The 26,128-nt window shown below is 42.2% G+C and overlaps 1 protein-coding gene across 8 annotated transcripts in view; it reads left to right on the top strand.

Moving 5' to 3' along the window:
- huwe1 (HECT, UBA and WWE domain containing E3 ubiquitin protein ligase 1) overlaps positions 1–21,973 on the top strand; it is a 50,975-nt gene extending 29,002 nt beyond the window's left edge. For 7 of the 8 annotated variants that reach the window (XM_053240538.1, XM_053240542.1, XM_053240540.1 and 4 more), the window contains 40 exons: positions 177–344; positions 466–614; positions 1,147–1,213; positions 1,356–1,579; positions 2,422–2,633; positions 3,089–3,271; positions 3,376–3,548; positions 4,295–4,434; positions 4,574–4,649; positions 4,753–4,851; positions 5,411–5,538; positions 5,649–5,808; positions 5,938–6,166; positions 7,037–7,215; positions 7,321–7,410; positions 7,973–8,130; positions 8,323–8,368; positions 8,975–9,325; positions 9,771–9,978; positions 10,093–10,217; positions 10,409–10,632; positions 10,827–11,221; positions 11,316–11,970; positions 12,372–13,047; positions 13,638–13,729; positions 13,859–14,015; positions 14,100–14,232; positions 14,490–14,692; positions 15,155–15,405; positions 17,258–17,360; positions 17,586–17,735; positions 17,815–18,060; positions 18,347–18,464; positions 18,554–18,694; positions 18,847–19,134; positions 19,375–19,480; positions 19,577–19,694; positions 19,821–20,002; positions 20,728–20,918; positions 21,119–21,973. In XM_053240538.1, coding sequence (XP_053096513.1) covers positions 177–344; positions 466–614; positions 1,147–1,213; positions 1,356–1,579; positions 2,422–2,633; positions 3,089–3,271; positions 3,376–3,548; positions 4,295–4,434; positions 4,574–4,649; positions 4,753–4,851; positions 5,411–5,538; positions 5,649–5,808; positions 5,938–6,166; positions 7,037–7,215; positions 7,321–7,410; positions 7,973–8,130; positions 8,323–8,368; positions 8,975–9,325; positions 9,771–9,978; positions 10,093–10,217; positions 10,409–10,632; positions 10,827–11,221; positions 11,316–11,970; positions 12,372–13,047; positions 13,638–13,729; positions 13,859–14,015; positions 14,100–14,232; positions 14,490–14,692; positions 15,155–15,405; positions 17,258–17,360; positions 17,586–17,735; positions 17,815–18,060; positions 18,347–18,464; positions 18,554–18,694; positions 18,847–19,134; positions 19,375–19,480; positions 19,577–19,694; positions 19,821–20,002; positions 20,728–20,918; positions 21,119–21,221 — 7,697 coding nt within the window. In that variant the 3' untranslated portion in view covers positions 21,222–21,973. The remainder of the gene's footprint in view (positions 1–176; positions 345–465; positions 615–1,146; positions 1,214–1,355; positions 1,580–2,421; positions 2,634–3,088; positions 3,272–3,375; positions 3,549–4,294; positions 4,435–4,573; positions 4,650–4,752; positions 4,852–5,410; positions 5,539–5,648; positions 5,809–5,937; positions 6,167–7,036; positions 7,216–7,320; positions 7,411–7,972; positions 8,131–8,322; positions 8,369–8,974; positions 9,326–9,770; positions 9,979–10,092; positions 10,218–10,408; positions 10,633–10,826; positions 11,222–11,315; positions 11,971–12,371; positions 13,048–13,637; positions 13,730–13,858; positions 14,016–14,099; positions 14,233–14,489; positions 14,693–15,154; positions 15,406–17,257; positions 17,361–17,585; positions 17,736–17,814; positions 18,061–18,346; positions 18,465–18,553; positions 18,695–18,846; positions 19,135–19,374; positions 19,481–19,576; positions 19,695–19,820; positions 20,003–20,727; positions 20,919–21,118) is intronic. The other variant, XM_053240544.1, reaches the window with a different exon arrangement.
- Positions 21,974–26,128: the final 4,155 nt, after the last annotated feature.

Raw genomic sequence — 26,128 nt, 5'->3', positions numbered from 1 at the left:
AACATTATGTGGGACAACAGCAGTATAATATTATGTGTTTTGTATGTTCGTTATCTGTTTATCTGTTGCTTATTTGTTTGTTTGCTTGTAATTTGTTTTACTTAATGTTTTTATTTTATTTATTGATTTTTATTTATTATTTATTTATTAATCTGCCTCCCATCCCATTGCCTTAGCTTCAGATGATGAATTTGAGAACTTCAGAATTAAGGGTCCAAATGCTGTACAGTTGGTGAAGACAACACCTCTGAAACTGTCTCCACTGCCACAAATCCCAGAAACCATTAAAGACGTCATCTATGACATGCTTAATGCCTTGGCAGCATACCATGCTCCTGAGGAAGGTAACATCAGTAGAATTTTTTATAAGTGTCATTCTGATATGCCTATGATACAGAAACATTACAATGCTAATACCTTTGCTATTTTTGTTTTCTGGTTCACGTTCATCACTCCTGGGTGTAGCAGAGAGAGGAGAGGAGCGACTGGTGACGGTCCCTGGCAGCCAGGACCTCTGTCAGATCCTGCAGGATGTTGGGGATGATGTTTATCAGCAGTACAGACTCACACGGCAAGGGAGCGACTTTGACTCTCAGTCTGCTTTCCACATAAATGTGAGTCTCCATGTGAGCACAGAAAATTCACTCATTATTCAGTAGAACATGTGCTTTACCCTTGTTTTTATATAATTGTGTGAAGTGGTAGGTCGTATACCAGTATACGAGACAGCAGTTCCTCAACCTGTAGGGAATTTCAAATCATGTTTGAGTGAAAAACAAAGAGACAACAGATTGATTTCCCATAAATTGCTGTGGCAAAATAGTTAAAAAAAAAAATTCTTGATAAATTTATTTTCTGGTTTGTTTTATTGCCAGATGTACATTCTGTTTATAAAAATTATAAAAACTCAGTTTATTGTGTGTGATCCCATAACTTTGTAAAAGTTTTTTTTTTTTTTTTTTTAACTTATTTGGTTTAAATTTAAACCCAAACAGCCTTTTGGTAGTCATTCTTTAATCTCATTTCTGTTTAAATGTGTATACCAAGACAGAACCCAGGGAGATATTGTGATATCTTACCCAACTCTTGCTGTGTTGTTGCATGTGCATGATGAAGCAAGTAAGCAATATTCTGTTTTTTTTTCAGACTCAGGTATTTGCTGCAGATGGTGCAGTTGCAGAGTCATCCCAGTCTGGAACACCTCAGGGAGAGGGTAATAACTTTGCCCATGTACATTTTTAGCCCTCTGTGATGCACCTCTTGGTTAGATCTAACTTAAAATTTCATTGTCCGCTCAATGCCCTGTCTGTGGTTTTGTTTTCTGACTCTTGCTTTTTCCCCAATCCCTTCACTAGCCTCAACTCCCGAGGAAATGCGAGAAGAGAAGAAGGAGCAGGAAGGTGACAGGGGAGGCTCTTCGGAAGAAAGCAGGGCGGCAAAGGCCAAGGCCAGTAAACCCCTGATGCCCACCTCCACTATTCTGCGGCTGCTAGCAGAGCTGGTGCGCTCATATGTGGGCATTGCCACACTTATCGCCACTTACAACTACACCGCTGGCCAGTCCGAGCTCATTAAAGAGGTGGGTGGTTAGAGGCAGAGGCAATATCTGCTGAAATGGAAAGTTATTTAAAATAATTGCCAGATTTAATATCCTACTTGAAAGCACTAGAATGCTTTTTTGTGTACAGAATTAGAGGTCTATACGGGACTGTGTTTTTTTTTTTTTTTTTTTTTTTTTTTTTTCCCCCCTTTCTGCTCGAGCTAGGTTCTGTTCCGCACCCTCCTGCTCCCGCTTAAAATTCACTCTGTGTACACCCACAATCTGCTTAGAATGATTTTCTCCCTGACCCGTTTCCAGAATCTCACATTTTAATTTTCCCTAGAGAAAGAGAGAGCGCTGGGGAGAAACAAATATACAAGTGTATATGAGATTTTTATCTTGTATACTTGGGACAACTTTTAGACATATATCACGTCATGCAAAGGGTAGATTATTTCATGTGAAAATGGTACCCATACATCTTGCCTGAGGTTAGCTTCTTAGCACTAAACTGACCATTTTCCAATCCAAGTTCAACATTATTTGACGACGGCGTACCCGCGCTTTGCTCTGTCGTTCTTATCGACCACCTGCATAGCCTGCCCTGAGGACTGTATTATGCACGTGTTGCACGCACGGACGAGTGCTTTCAGAGTCACGCTTTGTATTTGTTGTTTAAAAAAAAAAATTGTCAGACCGCCCGCTTCTGCACAAAATACACAAGAGTCACTGACCACTACCTTCTTTAATTCGGAAATTTAATCCCGCACCGCAAGAAATCTGATCGGGTCCCGTGGGAATGCAGACCTCTATGCCTGTGGTTGCTGTAGATTTTTTTCTTTAATTAGGCTAATGGTCTGCGGCTGTGTGTTTGTTTGCAGGACTGCAGTGTGCTGGCCTTTGTGTTGGATCATCTGCTCCCACACACTCAGAACTCTGAGGATAAGGACACCCCTGCCCTTGCACGCCTATTCCTGGCCAGCCTGGCAGCAGCAGGCACTGGCACAGAGGCCCAGGTGACCCTGGTCAACGAGGTGAAGGCTGCTCTGAGCCGAGCTTTGGCAATGGCAGAGGGCACAGAGAAACATGCTAGGTGAGTCCAGCTGGCTTTAATGGCATTTACTAGCGAGCACTAAAAATCAGCACCTAATAAGCACCTAACTGACCAGTTAAAGATAGTTAAATTCAAAAACTACTGCTCTTATTGAGCATCAGAAGCTTAAAATGTTTGATTATTGTTTATGAATGTTGGCTCAGTGTAAAATTTTTAAATTACTTGGAGCAGTGGTGCTGGATATGCACAGCATATATTTTGTTTTAGATAAAGTAATCAATCTCTCGTTTTTTGTGTGTGTTTGACTACTTAGCTTGAGGACTATTCACAAGCTGAGGAAATAATGCTAAAATCAAACTAGGCATAATCCTATAGTACATGAAGATAAGCGTTCTCTTTTTCTTTCCTGTGCAGAATTCTTCCAGAAGGTTTGGTCAGCATTCTTAGTTTCCTGTAGCTTAATTTGCTTTTTCGCCTCTCTGTCCTCTCTGCAGGCTTCAAGCGGTGATGTGCATCATCAGCACCATTATGGAGTCGTGCCCCTCCACCTCCAGTTTTTACAGCACAGCCACTGCCAAGACGCAGCACAATGGCATGAACAATATCATCCGTCTCTTCCTGAAGAAAGGCCTGGTTAACGACCTTGCTCGTGTGCCCCACAGCCTTGACCTGTCTAGGTGCTGCTTCTCACACACACTTGTTTGTGTACTTGAGCATTGTGCAATCTAATTTATTTTCACTCTAATGCTGATGTGGGCGTGCTTTTTCTTCTTCTTTGCAGTCCTAACATGGCAAACACGGTCAATGCTGCTCTTAAACCACTGGAGACGCTCTCACGCATTGTCAACCAGCCCAGCAGCTTGTTTGGAGGGAAAGGAGGCTCCAGCAAGAGCAAGACTGAACATGACACTGTGGGCACGACCAGGGACAGCAACAGCAATACGCAGGATCAAGGTAACTGCATACTATTTTGCCACTGCATATTAGCACCACTGTACTTGAAGTGCTATTGCTAAATAATAAATGTCTTTATTTAGGAATTAACTTGCCAGACCTGCCAGCTTTCATGCAGGGTATCCTCTATCCACTATCACTTAAAAATCCTCAAACACTATAAGAGCAGGCTTTATTTTCATTTTAATAAAAATGACTGGCAGATGAGCCATCAACATATGAATATAGAAGAATCAACAGTTGCATAGGTATTTTATCATAGGTAATGTCTCTCCTGTATTAACTGACGCTGCACAGAAGTCCCTTCTGGCCAAAGGTGGTCAAAAACAGCACTTGGATTTTGGCTGAAAGAGAAAAAGACTGCAAATTTTGACCAAAGAAAAAAAAAAAAAAAAAAAAAGGTTCAATAATCCTACAGCAAACTGTCAAATTTACTGCTTTAAAAATAATTGTAGAAAGTGATTTAAAATGCTGTTTGTTTTCTTTGCTCTCCAGCACAGTATAAATGTTGGTCGTGTTCTATGAAGGACATTAGTCAAGCGATTTCTAAATCTAATAAATAAATAATAAATGATAAAAAGAATGAGTGTTTCTCTCTTCAGGAAAAAAAAACATGTACATATAAACATGTTATATAGGGATGTTATAGTATGTTCATATCCATGTAACAGTCAATGAGAGCATGTGGGGTGGAAGAAATGTGTGTAATGGTTTTAACAGGAGATTTAAACATGGTTTGTCCACAGGAGAGGCAGGTGAGGCAGAGCCAGTGGAAAATAGTCACAGAGGCCAGGCTACAGATGGGGATCTGATGGATGGAGAGGCGGAAGGGGACACTGTGGTCATCGCTGGCCAGCCAGAGGTGCTCAGCACCCAGGCTATGCAAGTAGGTTCATCTTCATTATACAGTCTTGAATCATTCAGTTCAGACAGCAGCTGGGTGATAAAAATGGATTCTTTATATGCTGAAATGAGTTCTTTCTCCTACTGTGTGATTTGCTATATGGTTTATGTTTGCTTTGCAGGTGGAGAATGAGTTGGTAGATTTGATAGATGAACTTTTAGAAAGGGATGCAGGAACTGTAAATAGCACCATCATCGGTAAGCTCTTCAGATATTAAATTCCCAGTGTAAAAGAGTACATCAGTGAAATGGGTGTAGACGGACAATTTTCACCAAATAGGGTTTTGTGATCTTTTTGAAGTTGGTCGCTCTGGAGACGAAGAATCTCAGGAAGATGTGCTGATGGATGAAGCTCCTTCCAACATGAGTCAAGCCTCCACTTTGCAGGCTAACAGAGAAGGTAGGACAGGTTTTTACAAGTGTGCAATCAATCATACTCACCTCCAGAATATTTGTTAGGGGTGTCATGTTTTTGTGCAAGTGAGAGGGACAAATGAAATCTGAACTTGGGTTTTATTGTAAATTTTTAATGCTTTTTCCAGTTTTAGGGTAGGTTGCTAGAATGAAAAATTACAGAATATTTCTACTGATTGGTTTACTAAGTGTAGGATTAAAGAGAGGAGCTGTCATTTTTAAGTCACATTCTAGCAGCTAACAATAAAATGTCTGCTAAGAGGAAAAGTTCAGGCCCTTTAATGCTCCAGTCTTTGTGAAAGGGAAAGAAACAAATGATCACAATAAGAATGTTTCTGCCTGCCTGGCAGACTTGTTGCCTGTTAATTCAGGAAATTCTTTCACTAGCATTCTTGTTTTTCAGGCATAAGAAACACAATTTTAATGGGAAAAAAAAGGCTAACTATACCTTTTAAAGAATAATCTGATCAAATATTAGAACTCTGTGAAGCTAAAAATATTGTTAGAATTAATAATCTTTCCTCTTACTCCCTTCTATCCTTCAGACTCCATGAACATCCTGGAGCCAGAGGATGAGGAGCACACTCAGGAAGAAGACTCGAGCGGCAGTAATGAAGATGAAGATAGTCAGGATGAAGAAGAAGAGGAGGAGGAGGAGGAGGAAGAAGATCCGGTATGAGTTTGGAAGAAATTAAAGGGCTAATTTTATTTGTTCATTTTTAATGTTTTTTATTTTTCCGTCCTCGCTTGCTCTAAATCTTTGCTGTATTTTCTTATTATCAGGATGATGAAGAGGGAGATGAGGATGATGATGATGAAGGCTCAGAGATGGAACTGGATGAAGATTTTCCAGATATCAATGCAGCCCCACATATACGATTCGAGAGATTTGATAGAGATGATGACCTCATCATAGAGTTTGACAACATGTTCTCCAATTCTGGTAAGTGATTTTAGTTATTGTTATAAAGTTTGCATACTTATTGCAATCTCAGTTATAGGTGTTACAGAAATGCTCTCCTGCTTTCATTTTCCTCCAATGTGTGTAATGTGGATTCTCTCTTTTTCCCAGCTGACATCCCTCCCTCCCCAGGAAACATCCCTAGCTCACACCCTCTGATGGTGCGCCATGCTGACCACGGATCCCTCACCCTGGGGGGAACGAGCACCAGTAGCCGCTTGACTCAGGGCATGGGCCGCAGCCAGCGTACTCTCCGCCAGCTTACCGCTAACACGGGCCACACCATCCATGTGCACTATCCAGGAAACCGCCAACCCAACCCTCCACTCATTCTGCAGAGGTGAGATGGGCTTCTGTTGTGAAGTACTGTGATGACAAACTGTTATTGTTCCTACATGCCCTGGAATGTTTAAAAAAATTGCCTTTAAAATATCAGTGTCTGGAGAAATGACTTAAATGTCTGTATACACATTTATGTGGAAATATGCCAAATAAATAAGAAATGAACTGTACGAGGTGGGGTTGTTTCTAGGAAAATAATCAAAGATGGAGTCATTTGATGTAAAGTCCATTTACAATTTCAAAGTTGATTATTTCCCAATAATTACACATTATGTCTCAAAGTGTTTTTTTCCTATTATACCACTGAGATGTGCCATCAGTTACAGTACTTAGTGTGACACTTTGTATGTTTAACCATATCTATTTACATTTTATGTTGTGGAACGTCAATGTTGAAACAAGTTGTTCCCTCACCAGACTCCCTTTTGTCTCTCTCTGTTGAAGTTAATAAGAGAAAATGTAGCTTGTCATGTTACAGAGAAACCGCAAAGTCAAATAAATGTCTCCGTATCAAGAAAACTTCACCATATCAGTAATTCTACATCTTTTGTCTTGGAAAAAACTGGAGGAAAACCTATGATTAAAACTTATAATGTTTCAGTGAACCGTATGATCAAAGAATAATTGGTTGAGAATTTGTGTGTTTCCATTGGTCAGTAAGGGTTGATCATTTTAATGTTAAGGATGTTGGCAGATCAGAGTCAAAATGTTGTGGAAAACAGTTGCCTAAAAAGATTTGTGTTTAGCTTGCAAGAGGTCACTTCATAAGCACAGCATGGATGTCCATTAATTCTAAGGTGCTATTATTGCATTTATATTATTTTATCAAGTGCACTGGTTTCTGAATGAATCTCCGATTGTGTTGCAGGTTGCTAGGTCCCAGTGCAGCGGCAGACATCCTGCAGCTGTCAAGCTCTTTGCCCCTGCAGTCACGTGGACGTGCCCGTCTACTGGTTGGCAATGAGGATGTGCATATCATTGCCCGCTCCGATGACGAGCTACTGGATGATTTCTTCCACGAGCAGAGTAGTGCTGGTGGGCAGGCTGGTGAGTCAGAGCAGGAATATATTTAACCAGTATTAAAAACATAGTGAACCAGTCCTGCAGTCTCTCTCCAGCATTTATTAATTCACTTTTTTCCTTCTTCTTTAGGCACCCTTTCAAGTATTCCTACAGCCTTAACTAGATGGACAGATGAATGTAAAGTGCTGGATGCGGAAAGCATGCATGATTGCGTTGCAGGTAGGAGAACTAAACAGGTTTCATAAAATGCTGTTTTTCTTCAGGTTGTTGCTGTAGGCAGCATAAAAAACAGGTTCAAAGGATTTTAATTTCAAGCCATATTAAGGAAACAAAATTAACATTTCATTGCTGTTACAAGTGCATTTAAAAATCTCTGACATCTGCAGCTGAACTGTTTTTTTGTTTTTTGTTTTTTTTTTTAAATTAAGTGTGCACATCAAGAATTAAAGTAGCGCAATGGTGCTTTGGACAGCATATACAAAAAAAAAAAGAATAAAAAAGCATTGCACGGGGGAAAAATAGCCAGTATTACAGTTTTTCTCAGTTTGCATGATCTATTACACATATCTGATTGGCTAGCCCCAACTTCTAGTCCCTTATAGGTTCTGTTGTACCAAAAACAGACATCTAAATGGTATTTGATAAGTGGGGGAAAAAATTCACAGTTCCAGTGTTCTTGTGCCAAATGTTTCATAAACTGTTGCTCTGATTTGTGAAGTGTTTTTTTTTTTAATGCTTTAACTCTCAAATAACTGAAACTTATTCATTCTTTCTGCATTAGTGGTTAAGGTCCCCATCTTGCAACACCTAGAGAGCCTGCGTGATGAGGAGCTGGAGGAGCGCAGGGAGAAAAGGAGACTGCAGCTGGCAGAGGAGGAAGAGGCCAAGCAGAATGAGAGGAGCACCTCTGGAGAAGAGAGCAGGGAGCAAACGCTGCAGGTTAGGGAGAGGGGAAACAGGGAACGGGTAACAGCCGGGGGATTCCTGGCACAGATGGGATGTGACTCGTGCTGTTAAAGTGTATCAGCATTTAATCAGAGCGAGAACATGGGTTTCAGCCAGACCTAGAAACCCTTGTGGTCATGTGCATTATATAGGTGTCTGAATTTTTTCTCTGTGTGTGTCTTCCAGGGTACTACAATAGGAACTGTAAATGGAGCAGGAGAAAACTCAGCAGGTACTCTAGTTACTTTTACATTCGTATCAGAAAGTAAAAGTTATCTAGTTATTTAGAAACCTAAAGCCTAGATTTAAACTGTCCCCTTACTGCTGCATCCAGGCTAAATCAGCAATGTGTTGGACCAGCTTTCTGCGCCAGTCTTTCTGCGGGCTGTGGGATGAGGTAGTAGTTTGTATAGTTTTAGGATCACACCAGATCTGGGAGATAACTATACAGCCTACTGTCTTTCCCACGGCATTCGCTTGTCAACAGAATGAACTCTCACCACACTGCCTGTCTTTGCTCAAAGGCTATAAAGTAATTTGTTTGTTATGGTTTTAGCTGGCCAAGTTTTCATATTTAATTACTTGATGTCATGCGATTTGTTTTGTGTAAGTTGTTATAGCAGGTCTTTCTGGCTGTGCTGTGGTGAGGTAGTAAGTTGTGTTGTTGGGGATCAGGATAGCGCAGCCCTCGAAGGAGATAACTATACAACTTACTGCCTTCCTCATTGCAGCCCTTGAGCCACATTTAACAACACATTATGTATCCAGTTTGACTAAAATGAGGCAAATGTAAAGCCATCTCTGAATGTTCCACTTACATATTCCTTGTCTTGAATAGCGGAGGGAGAGCGAGCCCAGGGTGGGGTGTCTTCATGTGTGGATCCATCCCGCTCCTCTGAGGGCTTCCTCACAGCGCCCCCTTCAGGAGACGTCACCCCCACTGCCCCTCACGAACAGGCTTTGGTTTCATTAGAGACGGCCATCAGTCAGCAAGTACATCAGCCAATCGCAGAGCTCCTGCTCGCTGACTCACGTGCTGATTCTCTTGGGGCACTGGCGGGGGCTGTACCTCAGCTCTCAGCTCCTGATAGGCCAAACTGCGAAGCAGAAGCTTCTCAGATGGAAATGTCACCTGCCTCCACTGGGGGTGAGAGGGCAGGAGGAGCAGCCTTGGACACAGTTAGAGAAGGTAGATTAACTGTTAAAGCTTGTATAATTTTACTTCATTGTTAAACAGAAGATCATTCTTCCTCATATGCATTTTTATTTATTTTTTTTTCTTGTATTTTGAAAGGAATTTGTCCATGTTAGTTTTTAGGCCATTTGAGCTTCTACTTACTGTACCTACTGCACTGGTCACTGAACCAATTCCAGATGTGAAAATCACTCTAACTGTTTAACTGTTTACTCATTTTCAAGAATACTGTGCGGCGAGTTTGGTGTTTACTGTGTTTATTAAGTTTATTACTCTTTTCTCATACTGTGAATTTTATTATTTATACTGTTTATTTCTATCACTCTTTTGTGTTCCATGTAAAATTTTGCTTCCTGAAAAACTGTCATCATATCTGTCTGTTAGGAAAGGAATGATAATTAGACCCTGTCACTTAACACAGTCTGTTCTTATTCCTCAGCCTCTCTGAGCCCAGATATAGCAGAGAGTTCTGAGCCTGTGCCAGTGGTATCGCAGCTAGAGGGTTCACCTATGGATACGAGCAGCCCTGCCTCTGCAACACAGGAAGAACCTGCCCCCAGTTCAGCACAGCCCAATCACATGTCTCAAGAACTGTCAGGAAGTGGCGAAAGTGGGCTGACTGACAGGCAAACAGATGCAGATACAGGGTAAGCAACCTATATGTATTAAACTTTGTTTACGGGCCATATTTGAATGCTTGATCAGAGGTGAATCAGAGCTTTTGTTCTACTGTGATAAATCTGAAATCTCAATCCTCCTAGCTCAACTTCTGTGTCCTCTCCTGGTGAGACCATGCCTCGGAGTGACAGTGCTGATAGCCAGTCCCAGGCCATCCAAGAGGAGCCCCTCCCATCCACCAGCAACGTGGAAGATGATCCACTTGCAGGTGTGTGTTTTAAATGAACTTGTGTAATTTCCAGACCCTGGAAAATTTCAGAAAATATTTTGGAAAAAGTATAGATATTAAAGCAATCCAGAATATGGAACTTTTTATGAAGAAAGATCAAGAACCCTGTGTTAGTAGATTCCATCCTGTCTCCCTTCAACATTTTTTTGCTTTTGTTTCTGTGTGCATAGGAATCAGTCTGCCAGAAGGTGTGGATCCCTCTTTCTTGGCTGCGTTGCCCGAGGACATCCGTCGAGAGGTGCTGCAGAACCAACTGGGTATCAGACCCCCCTCTCGCCCCTCTGTATCCTCTTCCATGTCCTCCTCAGCAGCCGCAGTACTGGGAGGAAGCCCTGGGGTGACCGAAGTCAGCCGTGAATTTCTGGCTGCACTGCCGCTTGCCATTCAGGAGGAGGTGCGATACACTGAGCAAATTTGCCTTTGGTTGCTGAAAAAGTAGAAAGAAAGACTTGTACAGTTTTTAAAGCTTAATTTACCTTTTATTTTGCATAAATGATCATGTCCATTTTTCCATTTTTTTTTCCCTCAAAACCAGAAGATTGAGACTGATTGATTCCTGTTATTTTTTTATTTTTTTTGTGTGGTCAGGTTTTGGCTCAGCAGAGGGCAGAGCAGCAGCGGCGTGAGCAGTCCCAGCAGCCCCCTCAGGGAGACCAGCCCCTGGACCCAGTCACGTTCATACAGACATTGCCGTCCGAACTCCGTCGCTCTGTTCTGGAGGACATGGAGGACAGCGTGCTGGCCGTCATGCCCCCGGACATTGCGGCCGAGGCTGCAGCGCTGCGCCGGGAGCAGGAAGCTCGTCAGAGGCAAATGATGCATGAACGCTTGTTCGGCCACAGTTCTTCCTCTGCCCTCTCAGCTATTCTGCGCTCACCTGCCTTCACTAGCCGTCTAGGTGGGAACCGTGGTGTGCAGTACACTCGCCTGGCTGTGCAGAGAGGCGGAACCTTCCAGATGGGCGGCAGCTCCAACCACAGTCGGTCAGTGTGTAGAAGTGGTTGAAAGCAGAGGGTAATTTTGTCATTTCATTTCATACCTGTTTACTAATCTGTGATCTATGAACTTTGCTTGCAGCCCATCTAGCTCCAACGTGGATTCCCTGTTGCGCCTCAGAGGGCGTCTCCTCCTGGACCACGAGGCTCTGTCATGCCTCCTGGTGCTTCTTTTTGTGGATGAACCCAAGCTGAACACGAGTAGGCTGCACCGTGTGCTCAGGAACCTGTGCTACCACTCACAGACACGTGGCTGGGTGATCCGCAGCCTGCTCTCCATCCTTCAGCGCAGCAGTGAGAGCGAGCTCTGTCTGGAGACAGCCCGACTTGATGAGGCTCGAGGCAAACGCACACAAGGTCAGGGGCCATCTGGTGCCAGCAAGGGCTCTTCCTCAACCTCAGTGTCCTCTTCTTCATCCTCCTCTTCCTCTCTGGAGCTTCTGAACCGAGTGGAGTCGCGCAGTTCAAGTCAGCTCTCATGGCTCTCTGTGTCCATGGATGCGGCGCTGGGCTGCAGGACCAACATCTTCCAGATCCAGCGGGCCTCTGGCCGGAAGCATGCAGACAGACATTCGGCAGGAGGAGCTGTGGGCTCTGCGGGTCTGGGTGGAGGAGTTTCAGGAACTGGAGCAGGAGTCGGCTGCGCAGGAGGAGGAGGTTCTACAGTGCACATTCACCCACAAGCTGCCCCTGTTGTCTGTCGCCACGTACTGGATACCCTTATTCAGCTGGCCAAGGTGAGTGATTTTCAGTGTGGTGTTTTTTTTTAAATTTATTTATTTATTTATTTATATTTTTTGGCTTAGATCTTACTATGGATTAGCTTTCTGTATTAGTATTATTTTTAAAGATATTCATATTGTATTTCTATATTTTAGTTTCTGTTCTTAGTAATTTTTAGTTTGAGTACAGATTGAAAGGGCTATTTTGTGCCTGAGGACATCAAGAACTTCTGACATGAACGAAAGAAAAACGTTCATGTCTTTAAAAAAAAAAAAAAAAAAAAAAGGTTGCTTCCCGGTTGTAGATTTTTTTTTTTTCAGTATGTACAAAAACCTTTTTTTTGTTTTGTTAACTGGTAATATGGTCGGTGTGAGGTTTCTTAATATAATTAATTTTTTTGTTTTGTTCTGTGCAGGTTTTCCCCAGCCACTTCACGCAGCAGCGCTGCAAGGACCCACAGTCGTCTTCTTCCTCCTCTGAGTTGGACTCTCGCCTGTGTAGTAGTTCTGCCTCCACAGCTGGAGGAGGCTGCAGATCAGGTGGTGGTAGCCAGACAAATATCTCTGGTACACCCAACACCCCCTCCTCTACCCACAACTCCCTCAGCTCCTGTACAGGCACCCCACAGTCCTTGGGCATCTCCACCGACTTCTGGGACCTACTAGTCAAGCTGGACAACATGAATGTCAGTCGTAAAGGCAAGGCTTCCATGAAGACCGTGCCTCTGGGGGCATCTGGAGAGACTGAGGGAGCTCAGTTGAGTTTGGAAGCATCTCCACTGGGCCAACTGATGAACATGCTGTCTCACCCTGTTATCCGCCGCAGCTCTCTGCTCACTGAGAAGCTCCTGCGGCTGCTCTCGCTCATCTCGATCGCTCTGCCTGACAACAAGGCCACTGAGGTGCCAGCTGGCCACCCTGTGCCTCAGGCACCCTCTTCTGTTTCTGCAGCTCCCACGGCTCAGGTCACTGCCGGATCAGTGGGTACGGCGGCTAGCCAGGGCGCGGCAGCAGGAGCGGTGCCCGCATCTCAACCAGTTTCCACAGCTACTGCGGCTACAACCACAGCTACTGCAGCTACAACCACAGCTGGTATGAGGGCTACAGATCCAAATGTTTACCTTCTAAAAGTTGTATATTTTGTAAAATCTTATTATTTTTCATATAACTGAAGTTATAACTGTGCATCATGATGATTCCCATTATAATGTCACAGTTGCAACATATAGTTTTATTACATTTTCTACAGGAAATCTACAGGAAGCATACTTGTATTCCTTAAAATCTATAGATCTTTGAATCAAAACAAGACCGCACATTAACTGTGAGTGGCTCTTGTGATGGATAAATGTAACCAAAATTGGACCATATGCAACCACATATTGTTTAAACATTTGAATGAAGAGCTCCTGATTTAATGTAGCGGAGTCACTAAAAACTCTAATATCATAGGTGATTGTTTAGCAAAAATTGCAACCAAAGTTGAAATGTGATTAATTGTAGTCCTTCATTAGGCTTGTTAGAGTTGATTTTCTTCCTAAAATAACCCTGAAATTCTGTGTATACACACTGAAAGATCTATAATTTCATCGTTACATCACTTTATTCAAATGCCTGCCAAGATATGTTTTTGCCAAGGTAGGATCTGATAACTGAGGTGAATATAACTGTTCTCAATGCAGGCAAACAGAAAGCAAGTGGGAGCAGCACAGACATCGACACCAAGTTGGCCTCCACTGGACTAACAGAGAAACAGCTGCAGCTCTCTGTAGAGGTTTGTGACAATTTACATCCACCCATGCACACACACACATGACCTTCATGTTTGGCTTACTAGGTTTCTCTGACCCAGCAACAGCAGTGTGATTAGGAGACCCCCTGTTGTGTGTGTGTTCTACACCAGGTGCTGACGTCCCACTCATGTTCAGAGGAGGGCTTGGAGGACGCAGCCAACATCCTCCTGCAGCTGTCAAGAGGGGACAGCCAGACCCGAGACACTGTGCTCAGACTGCTGCTCAGCGGGGCCCGCCACCTAGGCTACACGCTCTGCAAACAAATCGGTTAGTACAGCAATACTCTTTAACTCGTTAAAGCCTTAGCTTAAAAGTAACCACTTACATGTCTTGGTTTGTTTGTGTGTTTAGGCACTTTACTGGCGGAGTTGCGGGAGTATAACCTGGAGCAGCAGAAGAGAGCACGGGCTGATGCCCAGTCTCCAGAGGCAGCTCATGAAGACCCCTCCATCACTGCTCGCCTCAAGGGCAAGATGACCAGCAGGTGAGATTTCAAGAAGCCTAAATCTTTTTGATCCTGACCAGACTAGAGCACTTACTGGAGATGAATGAATGCAGTAAACATTCCCATTTTAACAAACGTGGCCTTCCGGTGACTTCTGCAACTTTTTTGCCGTCTCGATGCACTTCTCTAGATTATGGCACTTCAACGCCTCACCAAAATGCCAGTGTTAATTCAGAAACTGAGTTTGACATCCCTATAGGACTACCCTGACTATACTCTCGATGGGCTGCTTGCAGGTTTGACGGATCCGAGAGTGTGGTGATTGTGGCTGCTCAGAAGCGCACGTTGGGTGGCCGGGAGCTCCAGCTGCCCTGCATGAGCTCACTTACCTCTAAGACCTCTACGCAGAAATTCTTCCTGCGAGTGCTACAGGTCATCATACAGCTGAGGGAGGACACACGCCGTGCCAACAAGAAGGCCAAGCAGACTGGAAAACTGAGTGAGATTAAACATAATGAAAAATGGAACATCACATTGTTGAAGCCAACTAAATCTGTGACTATTTTCTAACTACGTTACTATTGGATCAGAAACATTTAATTTGTATTATATATTTACAATAACGAATATTCATTTGGTAGACATTTTTATTGACAGCAACTTACAATTAAAAGTTGAAAGTTGACAGCAACTTACAAGTGAAAAGTTAAGGGCTTTTATAAAGGATCCACCAGTGACAGCTTGGCAGTATCGGAATACTAACTCTGAATGTTCTGTCGTTCAGATCCCGATTTGCTGAGGCACCACTGCTGTAATATTACACAAAACATAGTCTAAGTGCTTAAAATGGCATGCTTAAGTACTTACCCTCTCAAGTCTGGCTCTGATGTGTAGTAACAGATGTGCGGTTTCTGACTGTAATATTGATTGTGTGTGTGTTCTGTCTGCTCTGCGGTTGCAGGTTCCAGTAGTCTGAGCTCTACCAGTAGTATTCAGGCTGCGGTTCGCCAACTGGAAGCTGAAGCAGACGCTATTATTCAGATGGTGAGAGAGGGGCAGCGGGCACGCCGCCTCCAGCAGGCTGCCCCGCCCTCTGCATCCTCCTCCTCCACTTCCTCTGCTGCTGCTTCTGGATCGTCTGTGGTGGCTGGTCATGTCCCCAGCACTGCTGCAAGCAACACCCCGCCCGCCGGCTCAGCCAGCTCTGCCACGGTTAGCATGGGCCGCATTTACAGCAGGCATACTGCTACTCGCACTAATCACCATGTTATGTAACACCTTGCAGATGGGAGAATAATTGAGCTGGATGATAAAATTGGGCTAAATTTTGCTAAATATTTTAGCAAAATATTTGTGATCAGGAATAAAAATAAATAAGTATATTAGCAAAATGTTTAGCAAAACTTGATAGTGTGCAGCACTCCATACACCAGGGGTTTTCAAACAGTTTGCAGCCAGGGATCCAGTTAACTGTAACATAAATTTCATGGCCTTCCTGAGCACATATTTGTTTTATGAAGATAATCCAACTATTTAAATATTAGGCTCATTATTCAAATGTCTGCAGCAGTGGTTCCCAACCTTTTTTCCTTGGGCCCCCCCGCACATATACAATCTGAGCCCCCCAACCCTCATATGTGTGTGTGTATATAATATATGTAAATGCTACTCACACATGTACATGTATACAGTATAATCATTACCTGCTCTTTTGAAAACCTTTCTGATGTCTGTCAGTCTTTTTGACAGCCATCTCTTTTTTCTCGAAGAATTCCTGATCTTTACCGATTGTCTCTGGATGCTTCGTTTCCTGGTGTCTTTTCAATTTGCTTGGTTTCATGCTGTCATTTGCCAATTTTTCATCACAGAACACACATTCTGGCCGGGACTTGTCTTGACCTTCAATAAAACCTAAATTTAAGTAGGTTTTGTCATAGTGTCTAAACTTTTTCTTCACATCTGATGAAGAATCACCGCATTTTCGTTTCTGACATTTTTCCATTTGATTTTGATATTGTGTTGACACGCAAGTTATCTGAACCGACAACAGCCAATGACAGTCCTTCCAGCTTGGAACGTGAACGCAATTGGCTACTGTAAAAGAGAATCGTTAATAATATTTTATATAATTGTTTTTTGAATGCCTTATTGTGAGCACATGATTTTTTAAAAACATACAAAAATATGTTTTTTTAAAAACATACAAACATTTTATGCATCTTTATTTGACTTCAAATCATATCAGCTCCCGCGACCCTCCTGTAGGTTGGGAACCACTGGTCTACAGTAATATTGTGGCTATTTGAGCCATAGAGGTTTTTATTCCTGATTGTTCCACTCACAGAACACATCTTTATTAAAATTGCCATTATATTCAAGACATTATTTATAGGCTGATTTGTTTTTGAGTTATGGAGGTTTGGATTAAACTTATTTAATTCACGTGACCAGTCAAACAGGCTAATATCTGCAACACTCAAGAATAAATATAATAACTCTGACAGTGATGGGTTGTGATTTTCACCACTTAAGAAATTTTTTTAAAATCATGGACTTCCTGGCTATGCTTCATGGACCCCACTTTGTGAACCACTTCTATACACCTACAAGTTTTCTGTATGGTTCGTACGCCAGACTGATATTTCCTACCACAGTTTTCTATGTGTTGACATTATGCCTCCTATTTGGTTAACTGCACTTATTCCAGCACACAACTCTGCAATCTGTTCCACACATTTTATTAAACATTCACTGCATTGTACATGCAATAGCAACTGACAGCCTGATGTTTGTGTACATGTTATGGCTTTTGTGGTGGTATGAATTTTGAATGTGCTTTTAGCTTTCCACTCCTGTGTTGATTTTGGCTGGCTGTTATGGCTGAGTGCTTTGGCCCCCGCCCCAGCACCTTCCCTGATCGCTTCCCATTAATGCATGGTGCTCTCACTGAGGATGTACACTATTGTTAGCATAAAATCCATCCTCGTTCCCTTATTACACATGCTATTTGCAGCTGTTTGTGTGGAATCTCATCTTGTTTCATTTTTTTTTTTTTCTGGGCTAGTCGGAGATGCATCCTGCAGCAGAGCCCCCAGCGGCACAGAGGGATGACTCTCCCATGGACGTGGACCAGCCCTCGCCTCTGGAGCAGGACCAGGCCCCGTCTGGTGAGTTTTCACTGCACTGGGGTATCTAGCTAACATTTCAGGACAGTAGCCCTTCATGTATACTGTTGGATGAGGACATTTGGAGTACATTTTGCTGTACGGTTACAAATTTAGTCAATGGCTTTAGAATTCATTTACTTTAGACTTTAGTTTTACTATTACCTGATGAGGTGTTTGTGTTTTTGGAAAAAACTTGAAAGGTCTAAGGAACTTGTGTGTGTTCAGGTGAGGAGACCAGTAGTCAGCAGGAGCAGGAGGAGCGGCTTCCCGATTTGCCCCTGCTGAGCGAGCAGCTCTTATTGGACGAGCTGTGGGACATGCTGGGCGAGTGTCTCAAAGAGCTGGAGGAGTCACATGATCAGCATGCTGTTCTGGGTAATCACAAAACACTACATACCTTACTGATAAAATAATGCAAGCAGATTTAAATTCACACTATGGTTTGATTTTAAAGTCTTGCAGCCAGCGGTGGAGGCCTTCTTTCTGGTGCATGCTACAGAGCGCGAGAGCAAACCACCTGTGCGAGACACTCGAGAGAGCCAACTGTCCCACATCAAAGACGAGCCTCCTCCACTGTCCCCCGCCCCACTCACACCCGCCACCCCATCCTCGCTTGACCCCTTCTTCTCCAGAGAGCCCTCCTCCATGCACATCTCCTCCAACTTGCCTCCAGACACCCAAAAGTTTCTCCGTTTCGCTGGTAAGTTCAGCACATACATCACAACAATATCATTCGAATGTTCTGCTGAGAAGAAATACAGTCTTAGTCACGAGATCAGTCGGTAATGATCATTAATAGGGCTGTTATTGTAACCATTGATGAAGTTTTATGAAAACAAGGATGTTTTAGAAGTTACAGGCCAGCTCTTCCTAGAAAGTATTAATTTCTTAATTTTCTTAAATGTTCTTTGTGGCAACTGTAATTACTGATCATTGATCAAGTTATGGTTATAATGATTTTCTCCCTTTTTCGCTTCCTGAAACAGAGACCCACAGAACAGTGCTTAACCAGATCCTGCGCCAGTCCACCACACACCTGGCTGATGGCCCTTTTGCTGTCCTGGTGGACTACATTCGTATTCTTGACTTTGATGTCAAGCGCAAGTAAGTCACGAATGCACTGCCTGTAGTGGTTTTCCTTCAGGCTTGTTGAGTGCCTCTGGGCTTTAGGTTAATGTGTGTTTGTTCCTCAGGTATTTCCGTCAGGAACTGGAGCGCCTGGATGAGGGTCTGAGGAAGGAGGACATGGCTGTTCATGTGAGGAGAGACCATGTCTTTGAGGACTCCTACAGAGAGTTGCACCGCAAGAGCCCAGAGGACATGAAGAACAGACTGTGAGTGCTTAATAGGGAGCTGCTCTATCAAACTGCATACTTCACTTTATTACTTATAATTTACCATGTTACAAAAAAAACAACTGTAATTTATTATGGCTTAATTTTAACTGTCTCTTGCTCAAACTACATAATCTTTTTGAACTCTTCAGGTACATTGTGTTTGAAGGAGAAGAGGGCCAGGATGCTGGTGGTCTGTTGAGAGAGTGGTACATGATCATCTCCCGAGAAATGTTTAACCCCATGTATGCTCTTTTCCGCACATCACCTGGAGACCGGGTCACCTACACCATCAACCCGTCCTCTCACTGCAATCCCAACCATCTCAGCTACTTCAAGTTTGTGGGGAGGGTGGTGGCCAAGGCTGTGTACGATAACAGACTGCTGGAATGCTACTTCACACGCAGCTTCTACAAACACATCCTGGGGAAGAGTGTTAGGTAGACTGTTTTCACTTAATAAACTTTTTGCTATTTTACTCAAAAACATGATTTTTGTATGTAAGTCATAGTTGTTAATGTGAAATTTCACACTAAACATATATTGTTTTTATTTGTTTAAATGATGCATTTTAAAGTGTTTGCTTCATACTTAGATTACGAGTGTAGAAACAATACAATTCATTGCAATACTGGCCTCATTGTGTTATGACTAAGCCGCTGTGTTGATATTTTGTGCAGGTACACTGACATGGAGAGTGAGGATTATCCTTTCTTCCAAGGCCTGGTCTACCTGCTGGAGAATGATGTGTCCACACTGGGCTATGAGCTGACATTCAGCACTGAGGTACTGCTTATAAAAACTGTTGACTGGTGATTACATATGTAGAGATCCACACCACTGGACAGGTAGACAGAATCATTCCTTTCCCTTCTTCTGCAGGTCCAGGAGTTTGGGGTGTGTGAGGTGAGAGATCTAAAGCCCAATGGGGCCAACATCTTGGTGACTGAAGAGAATAAGAAGGAGTATGTGCACCTGGTCTGCCAGATGAAGATGACTGGTGAGTGTTGCATCCACAACACTGGCGTCAGCACATTCTGCAGATTTTCAGCAAATCAGGAAGTGTAGAACTGTGTAATGTGTAGAAAATCTCTAACCTACTTGTTTTCTCCTGTTGTGGCTGAAGGTGCAATTCGTAAACAGCTGGCAGCCTTTCTGGAGGGCTTCTATGAGATCATCCCCAAGAGGCTCATCTCCATCTTCACAGAGCAGGAGCTGGAGCTGCTCATCTCAGGCCTGCCAACCATTGACATCGATGATCTTAAGGCCAATACAGAGTACCACAAGTACCAGTCCAGCTCTATCCAAGTAAGTCTACACACAGGGTTTAAAATTATACAGCTTATTAGTAGTAGAGCTGTCAAATCCATTTAAATGTGCGATTTTTAGTTAAAGATTATAAATTAAAAAGACTTATAGATTATATATTCAGGTACACTTGAGTATTATTGAGCCTGCAGTTCTATACTGCTATAGAAGGTGAAAGCCTTTTTTTTTCCTACCCAGCTGATTAAGAGCACACACAAGGCTGAACATAAAACAAGATGTAATGCAATAGAAAACAGAAACTGCTCCACCAAAAGCTGATAATTTGAGACCAATATAAGTTGGAACAAAAAGTAATGTAGAGGGCTTCTCTGGTTCCATTATTTTGCTATGCATGCAGGTTTGATGCAATTTACTTCTCAGCTGGCAACTTCTGAGTCAAATGTACAAGAAAATTATAGTGCGAGTGTGTTAACATATACAGACTGCCTGTTCTACTGCACCCCGACAACCAATGCAGTGTTTTTGTGGTTACCATGATTTAAAAAATATTTTAAAAAGTGAGTTCAACATTTTATATATATATATATATATATATATATATATATATATATATATATATATATATATATATATATACGTTTAATATCATATCAAGCTATTTCCCTTCTCAGCAAACATTGTACATTTATGTCTTTCATCCACCCTAAATTTGCGAGCACATGCTGGGGTGGTTCGGGAGTTAATCTCTGTTATTGTGTGTGCAGATCCAGTGGTTCTGGCGTGCACTGCGCTCCTTCGACCAGGCAGACCGTGCTAAGTTTCTGCAGTTCGTCACAGGCACGTCCAAAGTGCCTCTGCAGGGCTTCGCTGCACTGGAGGGCATGAACGGCATCCAAAAGTTTCAGATTCACCGTGATGACCGCTCCACCGACCGCCTGCCCTCTGCACACACTTGGTAAGATTTAAAAATAATGTATCTGCCATAGACACACATGATGAACAAAAATGCAAAGATGTTGTGGCTCTCAAATACTTAAAAATCATCTAATGACATCTGTGCTGAACATTTATTGTGACATCTATGAAAACTGTGTGTGCATTAATCATTGAGATGAAGTTGTTAATGGTTTTGTGGTCTGTCTCCTCTCTCTCCAGCTTTAACCAGCTGGATCTCCCAGCGTATGAGAGCTACGAGAAGTTGAGACACATGCTGCTGCTGGCCATTCAGGAATGCTCAGAGGGCTTCGGACTGGCCTAAGGACTTTTCCTCAATCCACATGCGCGCGCACACCCGACACTGATTTAGACTCACATAATGTTAACTTATGACACACACAGACATATTCACACTATTGTAGAGACGGCCAAGACCTACTTCTTTCTAATCCGTGTAAAAGGACGACTGAGTGAGTGAGACAGACATATTGACATTGCCTACTACACACAAAGCCTCTCATCGACACACAGAACTGTATTTTTGGTATATTTGTGTGTCTCCCATCCCAATTAAAATGCCGGCCTGAGACGGTCTGGAGGATTTACGTGGACTAATACAAAGACCTTTTCCCATTTAGTTTTTCTTCTCTGTAAAAAAAAAAAAAAAAAAAAGGTTTGGGAGTTTATTGTTTAATCATTTTTGTTCCTCTCTGGCTGTTAAAATAAGAAGGTTGCTTGTGTGTGTGAAAAGGATGGTTATAAAACTTTGGGGTGGGATGGAGAAGATTGATTGTCCTCTGTTGCTAATGTGTGACCTCACTAGCTTTGAAAATGGGGAGCTGGGGGGAGGGGGGTTGGAGTTTAGAGTTTTGATGAACTTGCGAAAATGCAGGGACTTTTCAAAAGGTGACATTTTTAGGCAACTTTTGTGGTATTTTTGGGAAGGATCACACAGATTAGTGAAAGTGAAGGACTGATAAGAACCACGGGCCTTCTGACATGTGGTTATGAGACTGCTGAAACAGCAGCCAAACAGAGAATAAATTGCTACGTAAATAAATGCATAAAAAAGGATATTGTTGTGTCTACTAAAATTATTTTAAAATTGTTGATTTGACTGTGCATCACATCACAAATTACAGGTAGAAGCATACTCAATTAAATTTCTTTGTACAGCACTTTTAACAATAGTCATTGTCACAAAGCAGCTTTCTAGAAATCCTGATCTAAATTTCCTCACTGAGCAAACGAGAGAAACCTTGTGAGGAACTAGACTCAAAATGGAACCCATCCACTTCTGGGCAACACCAGATACTCTTCTGTGTACCTCTTTTCATTACAGTGAGTTCCCCTTGGGTAGGTCAAAGCCGAAGCATCCCTGGACAGGAGGTTTGTCTATAAAAGTTTCCTTTATGTTGATGTGAGTTGTCTTGTGTGACTTTATGCTTACATGCTAGAAGATTTTACTTTTAGGTGGGTTCAGACATTCAATTTAAATATGATTTGTAGGGAAAGTATGTTGATCTAAATGATATACTCAAACATCTTAAGCAATTTATGCCACTTGTGACCGCTATAATTTGTTCAGTTTGCATTATGTTGTATACTGCTTCCAAAAAAAAAAAAAAAAAAGTTTTGGCAGTGTATCTGAGGACGTGCACAGCCATGCCCCAGCATAGTGTCCTTTGTTGTGTGGAGTGGAGTCTAGCTGTACTGGTTGCTGACCAACAGATTTTATGCTGTCATTTGGCTTGAGTTAGCAAGGCATAGAAATGGTGTGTGATCCTTTAGTGTGGTCTCTGTGACTTCATCCCTGCCCTGTGGGTTGCTGATGATCCAGATGAGACAATGGTAGAGTGAGGTCAAGCACACTTCACACACACTAGCATAACAGCTCTCAACCATTTATCATGCTTAATGCACACTTGCACATTTTCAGATTATTATGAGAAATTGGCTAATCGATTTCCTTCTGTAAATCCTTTTTCCCCTCCCAGTCTGGTGTCATGCCCCTGTGCTTTTCTTCCTGTTTCGCTCTCTCTCTTCACTCAGGTGTGTCTCGTTATTACATGTAGTGGTGGGCAGTGTCTCCTGGCCATCTGGGCAGCACACTAATGTTCATCTGGCCAGTGGTGCTGTCAGGATGGTTCATCAGCCAGCTGACCACAGCAGCTTTGCACCTCCTTATTTCTCTTTAATACATGCACAAAGCAGACAGCATGGCTCCACTAAGCTTGGCTGGTGGTTCTGAGCTCCTCATAAAATTCAAGGTGAGAGAGGGAGTTCACTGGTGTAAATATTTTCACAAGTAATATCCTTAAGAGTTTAGATTTATTGGAAAGCTAAATTTATCTCAACCCCTTTGTGCCTTAACAGTGTATTCATCTTCTCTCTGTAGATCATATAACTTTTTGTGGCCTCCCTCTTAGTTTAATCGGAATCGCTGTCTTATTCTTACTCAGGGAAAGAAAATGAAAATGTTTTTTCCCTCTCATTTCAAAAATACTTTAGTAAAATTTTAATTTGTAGTTGTGCCATGCAGTGGAACTGGCTAATATGAGGCTTAGAAGCTTTCAGACTTTCAGGCTTCTGTTTACATTTTCCCCTGCATTGGAAATTAGCTCAACCCCCACTGAGAACAACCTGATCAGTCCTGCCTCCTTTGCCCTAAAAGGCAATCAATGATGCATAAATACTTTGAACAGCGGAGCTCATGCTTCCCATTTTAAAGGAAAAATCCACCTTGAATGTCTTGAATATCTATATTTATAATTAATGTGTGATCTTGGGGGAAAAGATCACTTATCTTCCTCGTTATCTACGTTACCCACATTGCCATTCGTCTACCTTTCTGATAATGAAGCTAGTGTGACCTAGCCCTTGCTTCATCTCTACTTAAAGAGAGCGATGCAGCGGCGCTTTACTCATTTAGTTTGTCCAGCATGGTCACCTCCTCTTCTTCTGTACACTCTGCTCAAACAGATCAGGTTCCAAAGCTTCAACTTTCATGGTATAACCAATGCCAAGTGCAATCAGCTTGTAGATTGTTAACTGCCCGAGCCAGGTCTTGGGGTAAAGCCTGGTTTATACTTCTGCATTAACACATCTTTGTCTTGTGACACAGAGGGGGATCATGGGTAAACATAGCATGCACAGACATGCTAGATCACAGTCCTCCCACAAGCAAACTACGCTTTGTGCAGTTCTGCAGTGCTGTGTGTTGGGAGAACCCTGACTGGTTGGCGGAGAGGTGTGTCCAGTTGCGTACCCGGATGAGAGGTTGTGACATGTTGTGACAACTCTGCGCAACTGTGTTGTAATGTATAGCTGCATTGCATTCTGGAGCTTTGGGTCCAGTGTTTGCTGTCTCCACTACTTCTATATTGGGTTTCTCAGTAATGAAATTGAATGTCACTAGAAAATTGTGTGAAAATTGAAATTCACCAAACCCATCACAAATATCACAATATAAACATATGTAATGTGTTTTTAATGTGTTTTAAAGATGGAGTTTTCCTTTAGGTTCAACTAATTACAGTCCCAGCTCAGCTCCAGCTAGTGGTAACAGCTTTTCAGATGTCCCGCACATGCTGCACCTGCCTGCAGTGGGTTGTTGAGGATTTGCATTTTTATTAGCGCATTATTTCTGTTAGGAAGCGTGGTGTAGATACTTTACATCAAACCTGTAGAATTTAAATCTGCTGCATTTAAAATATGTGCTGAGCCAGGAGAAATATTTTAAAATACCCTGTATAAGTGTCAAGTACAAGGCAGAATCTGAATCTGAATCACAGACTGCACTGAACACTCTTCACCAGTAGGGGGAGAGCTTCTGTTTGAGCAGTGCTGTTTTAAGTGTGCTGCATTATCTCTTATTGCTTCAACATACGTCAAGGTATTTGTCCTTAAAGTGTGTTGGATAATTTGCACTAACTGTACGAGTCCATTTGAGGTTGCATAAGCACTGTTAACTTTCCTTCCTCATCTAAATAATGCAGATTCATGTGATTTCTGCTAGGTCTGCTCAATAATTATTGACTAGTTTATTATAAATAATGCAAATGGAGCCGAGTTGTTGAGGAGTTGTATTACTGCTGGCAGGATGGACTGAGTGTGAAGTGGAGAGGGAGGGAGAGAGAGAGAGATGGTGAAGGTGGAAAATGAAGTAAAGACTCTCATTCATTAATGAAGCGATGTTTCTGAGACGGGGCCATAAAGCTTGGTATAAAACTGGTGTGTTTATGCTGCGCTGAGTATAAATCAGGAGCATTAACTTTCCTGATGAGGGAAATTATGAGGCTCGTACAGCATTACTGCAAAAGGAGTTCATTAGACTAATGGCCTTCAGCTTTAATTGGTTTCCTAGAGATATTTATATTGTGCTGTGACAGATGACTATTTCATGAAGTATAATAAGTTCTTTTTTTTGTGCTATTTTTCATGGACATACAGACTTTTGTAAATGATCCTGTAAATATTTACACTGGGTGAGGTTTTTTTTTTGGCAGTCAACCAATTTCACTGAACAGTCTAGCCCGCAAACTAGCATGCTGATATGTAAACTAAAAACACCTTCTAATTAGTTAACTGGAAAAATGTATGTGATGGAAGGCAACACATTATCAAACCACATCCTGTTCAGCTGAGTGTCTGCTGCTACACATGAACCCTGCAGTTGAGAGAGAGAGCATAGTGGTCATTTTCAAAACATTGTTTACGGTGTCCCAAATGAATCCACCAGCGGCACCTCCAGAGGGAAATGTGCATGCAGCACTTAATTGATTAAGAACTGCTGATGCATTCTCATTTATTTAAAATGCACAAGGCAGAGCAACACAAGTCTGTAACATGAAATCATTTGGTGATTTAGAGACAAATTTTCACAAACCATGTGTGAAAGGTGCTTTTGTTACTTTAATAGTATTTTTATTACTGCAGATCTTTTAACCAGTATCTTTTAAGATCAGTCACTGTGAGTAATAATGGAGTTAATGTACAAAGTGACACACCACAGGAAAGTGTATTAAGAGGTACAGGCAATTTATCACAATATTCATATAAAATAATCATGGATTGTCAACAGTGCCATCTTCAGACATATCACAAGTCAGAAGAACAGATCATTAGGAGAACATGATTAAGCCGCATTGCTAGTCTAATGTATTGTGGCACAAAATTAGATTTAATCCAATTTTTTTCCATGTCCAAAATCTTTTTAAAGTCAATTAT

This window comes from Pangasianodon hypophthalmus, chromosome 16 (genome assembly GCF_027358585.1).
Source record: "Pangasianodon hypophthalmus isolate fPanHyp1 chromosome 16, fPanHyp1.pri, whole genome shotgun sequence".
NCBI classification, from domain to species: Eukaryota; Metazoa; Chordata; class Actinopteri; order Siluriformes; family Pangasiidae; genus Pangasianodon; species Pangasianodon hypophthalmus.
The sequence above is the reverse complement of the archived record's forward strand: the minus strand, read 5'-3'. Positions and strand labels throughout refer to the sequence as shown.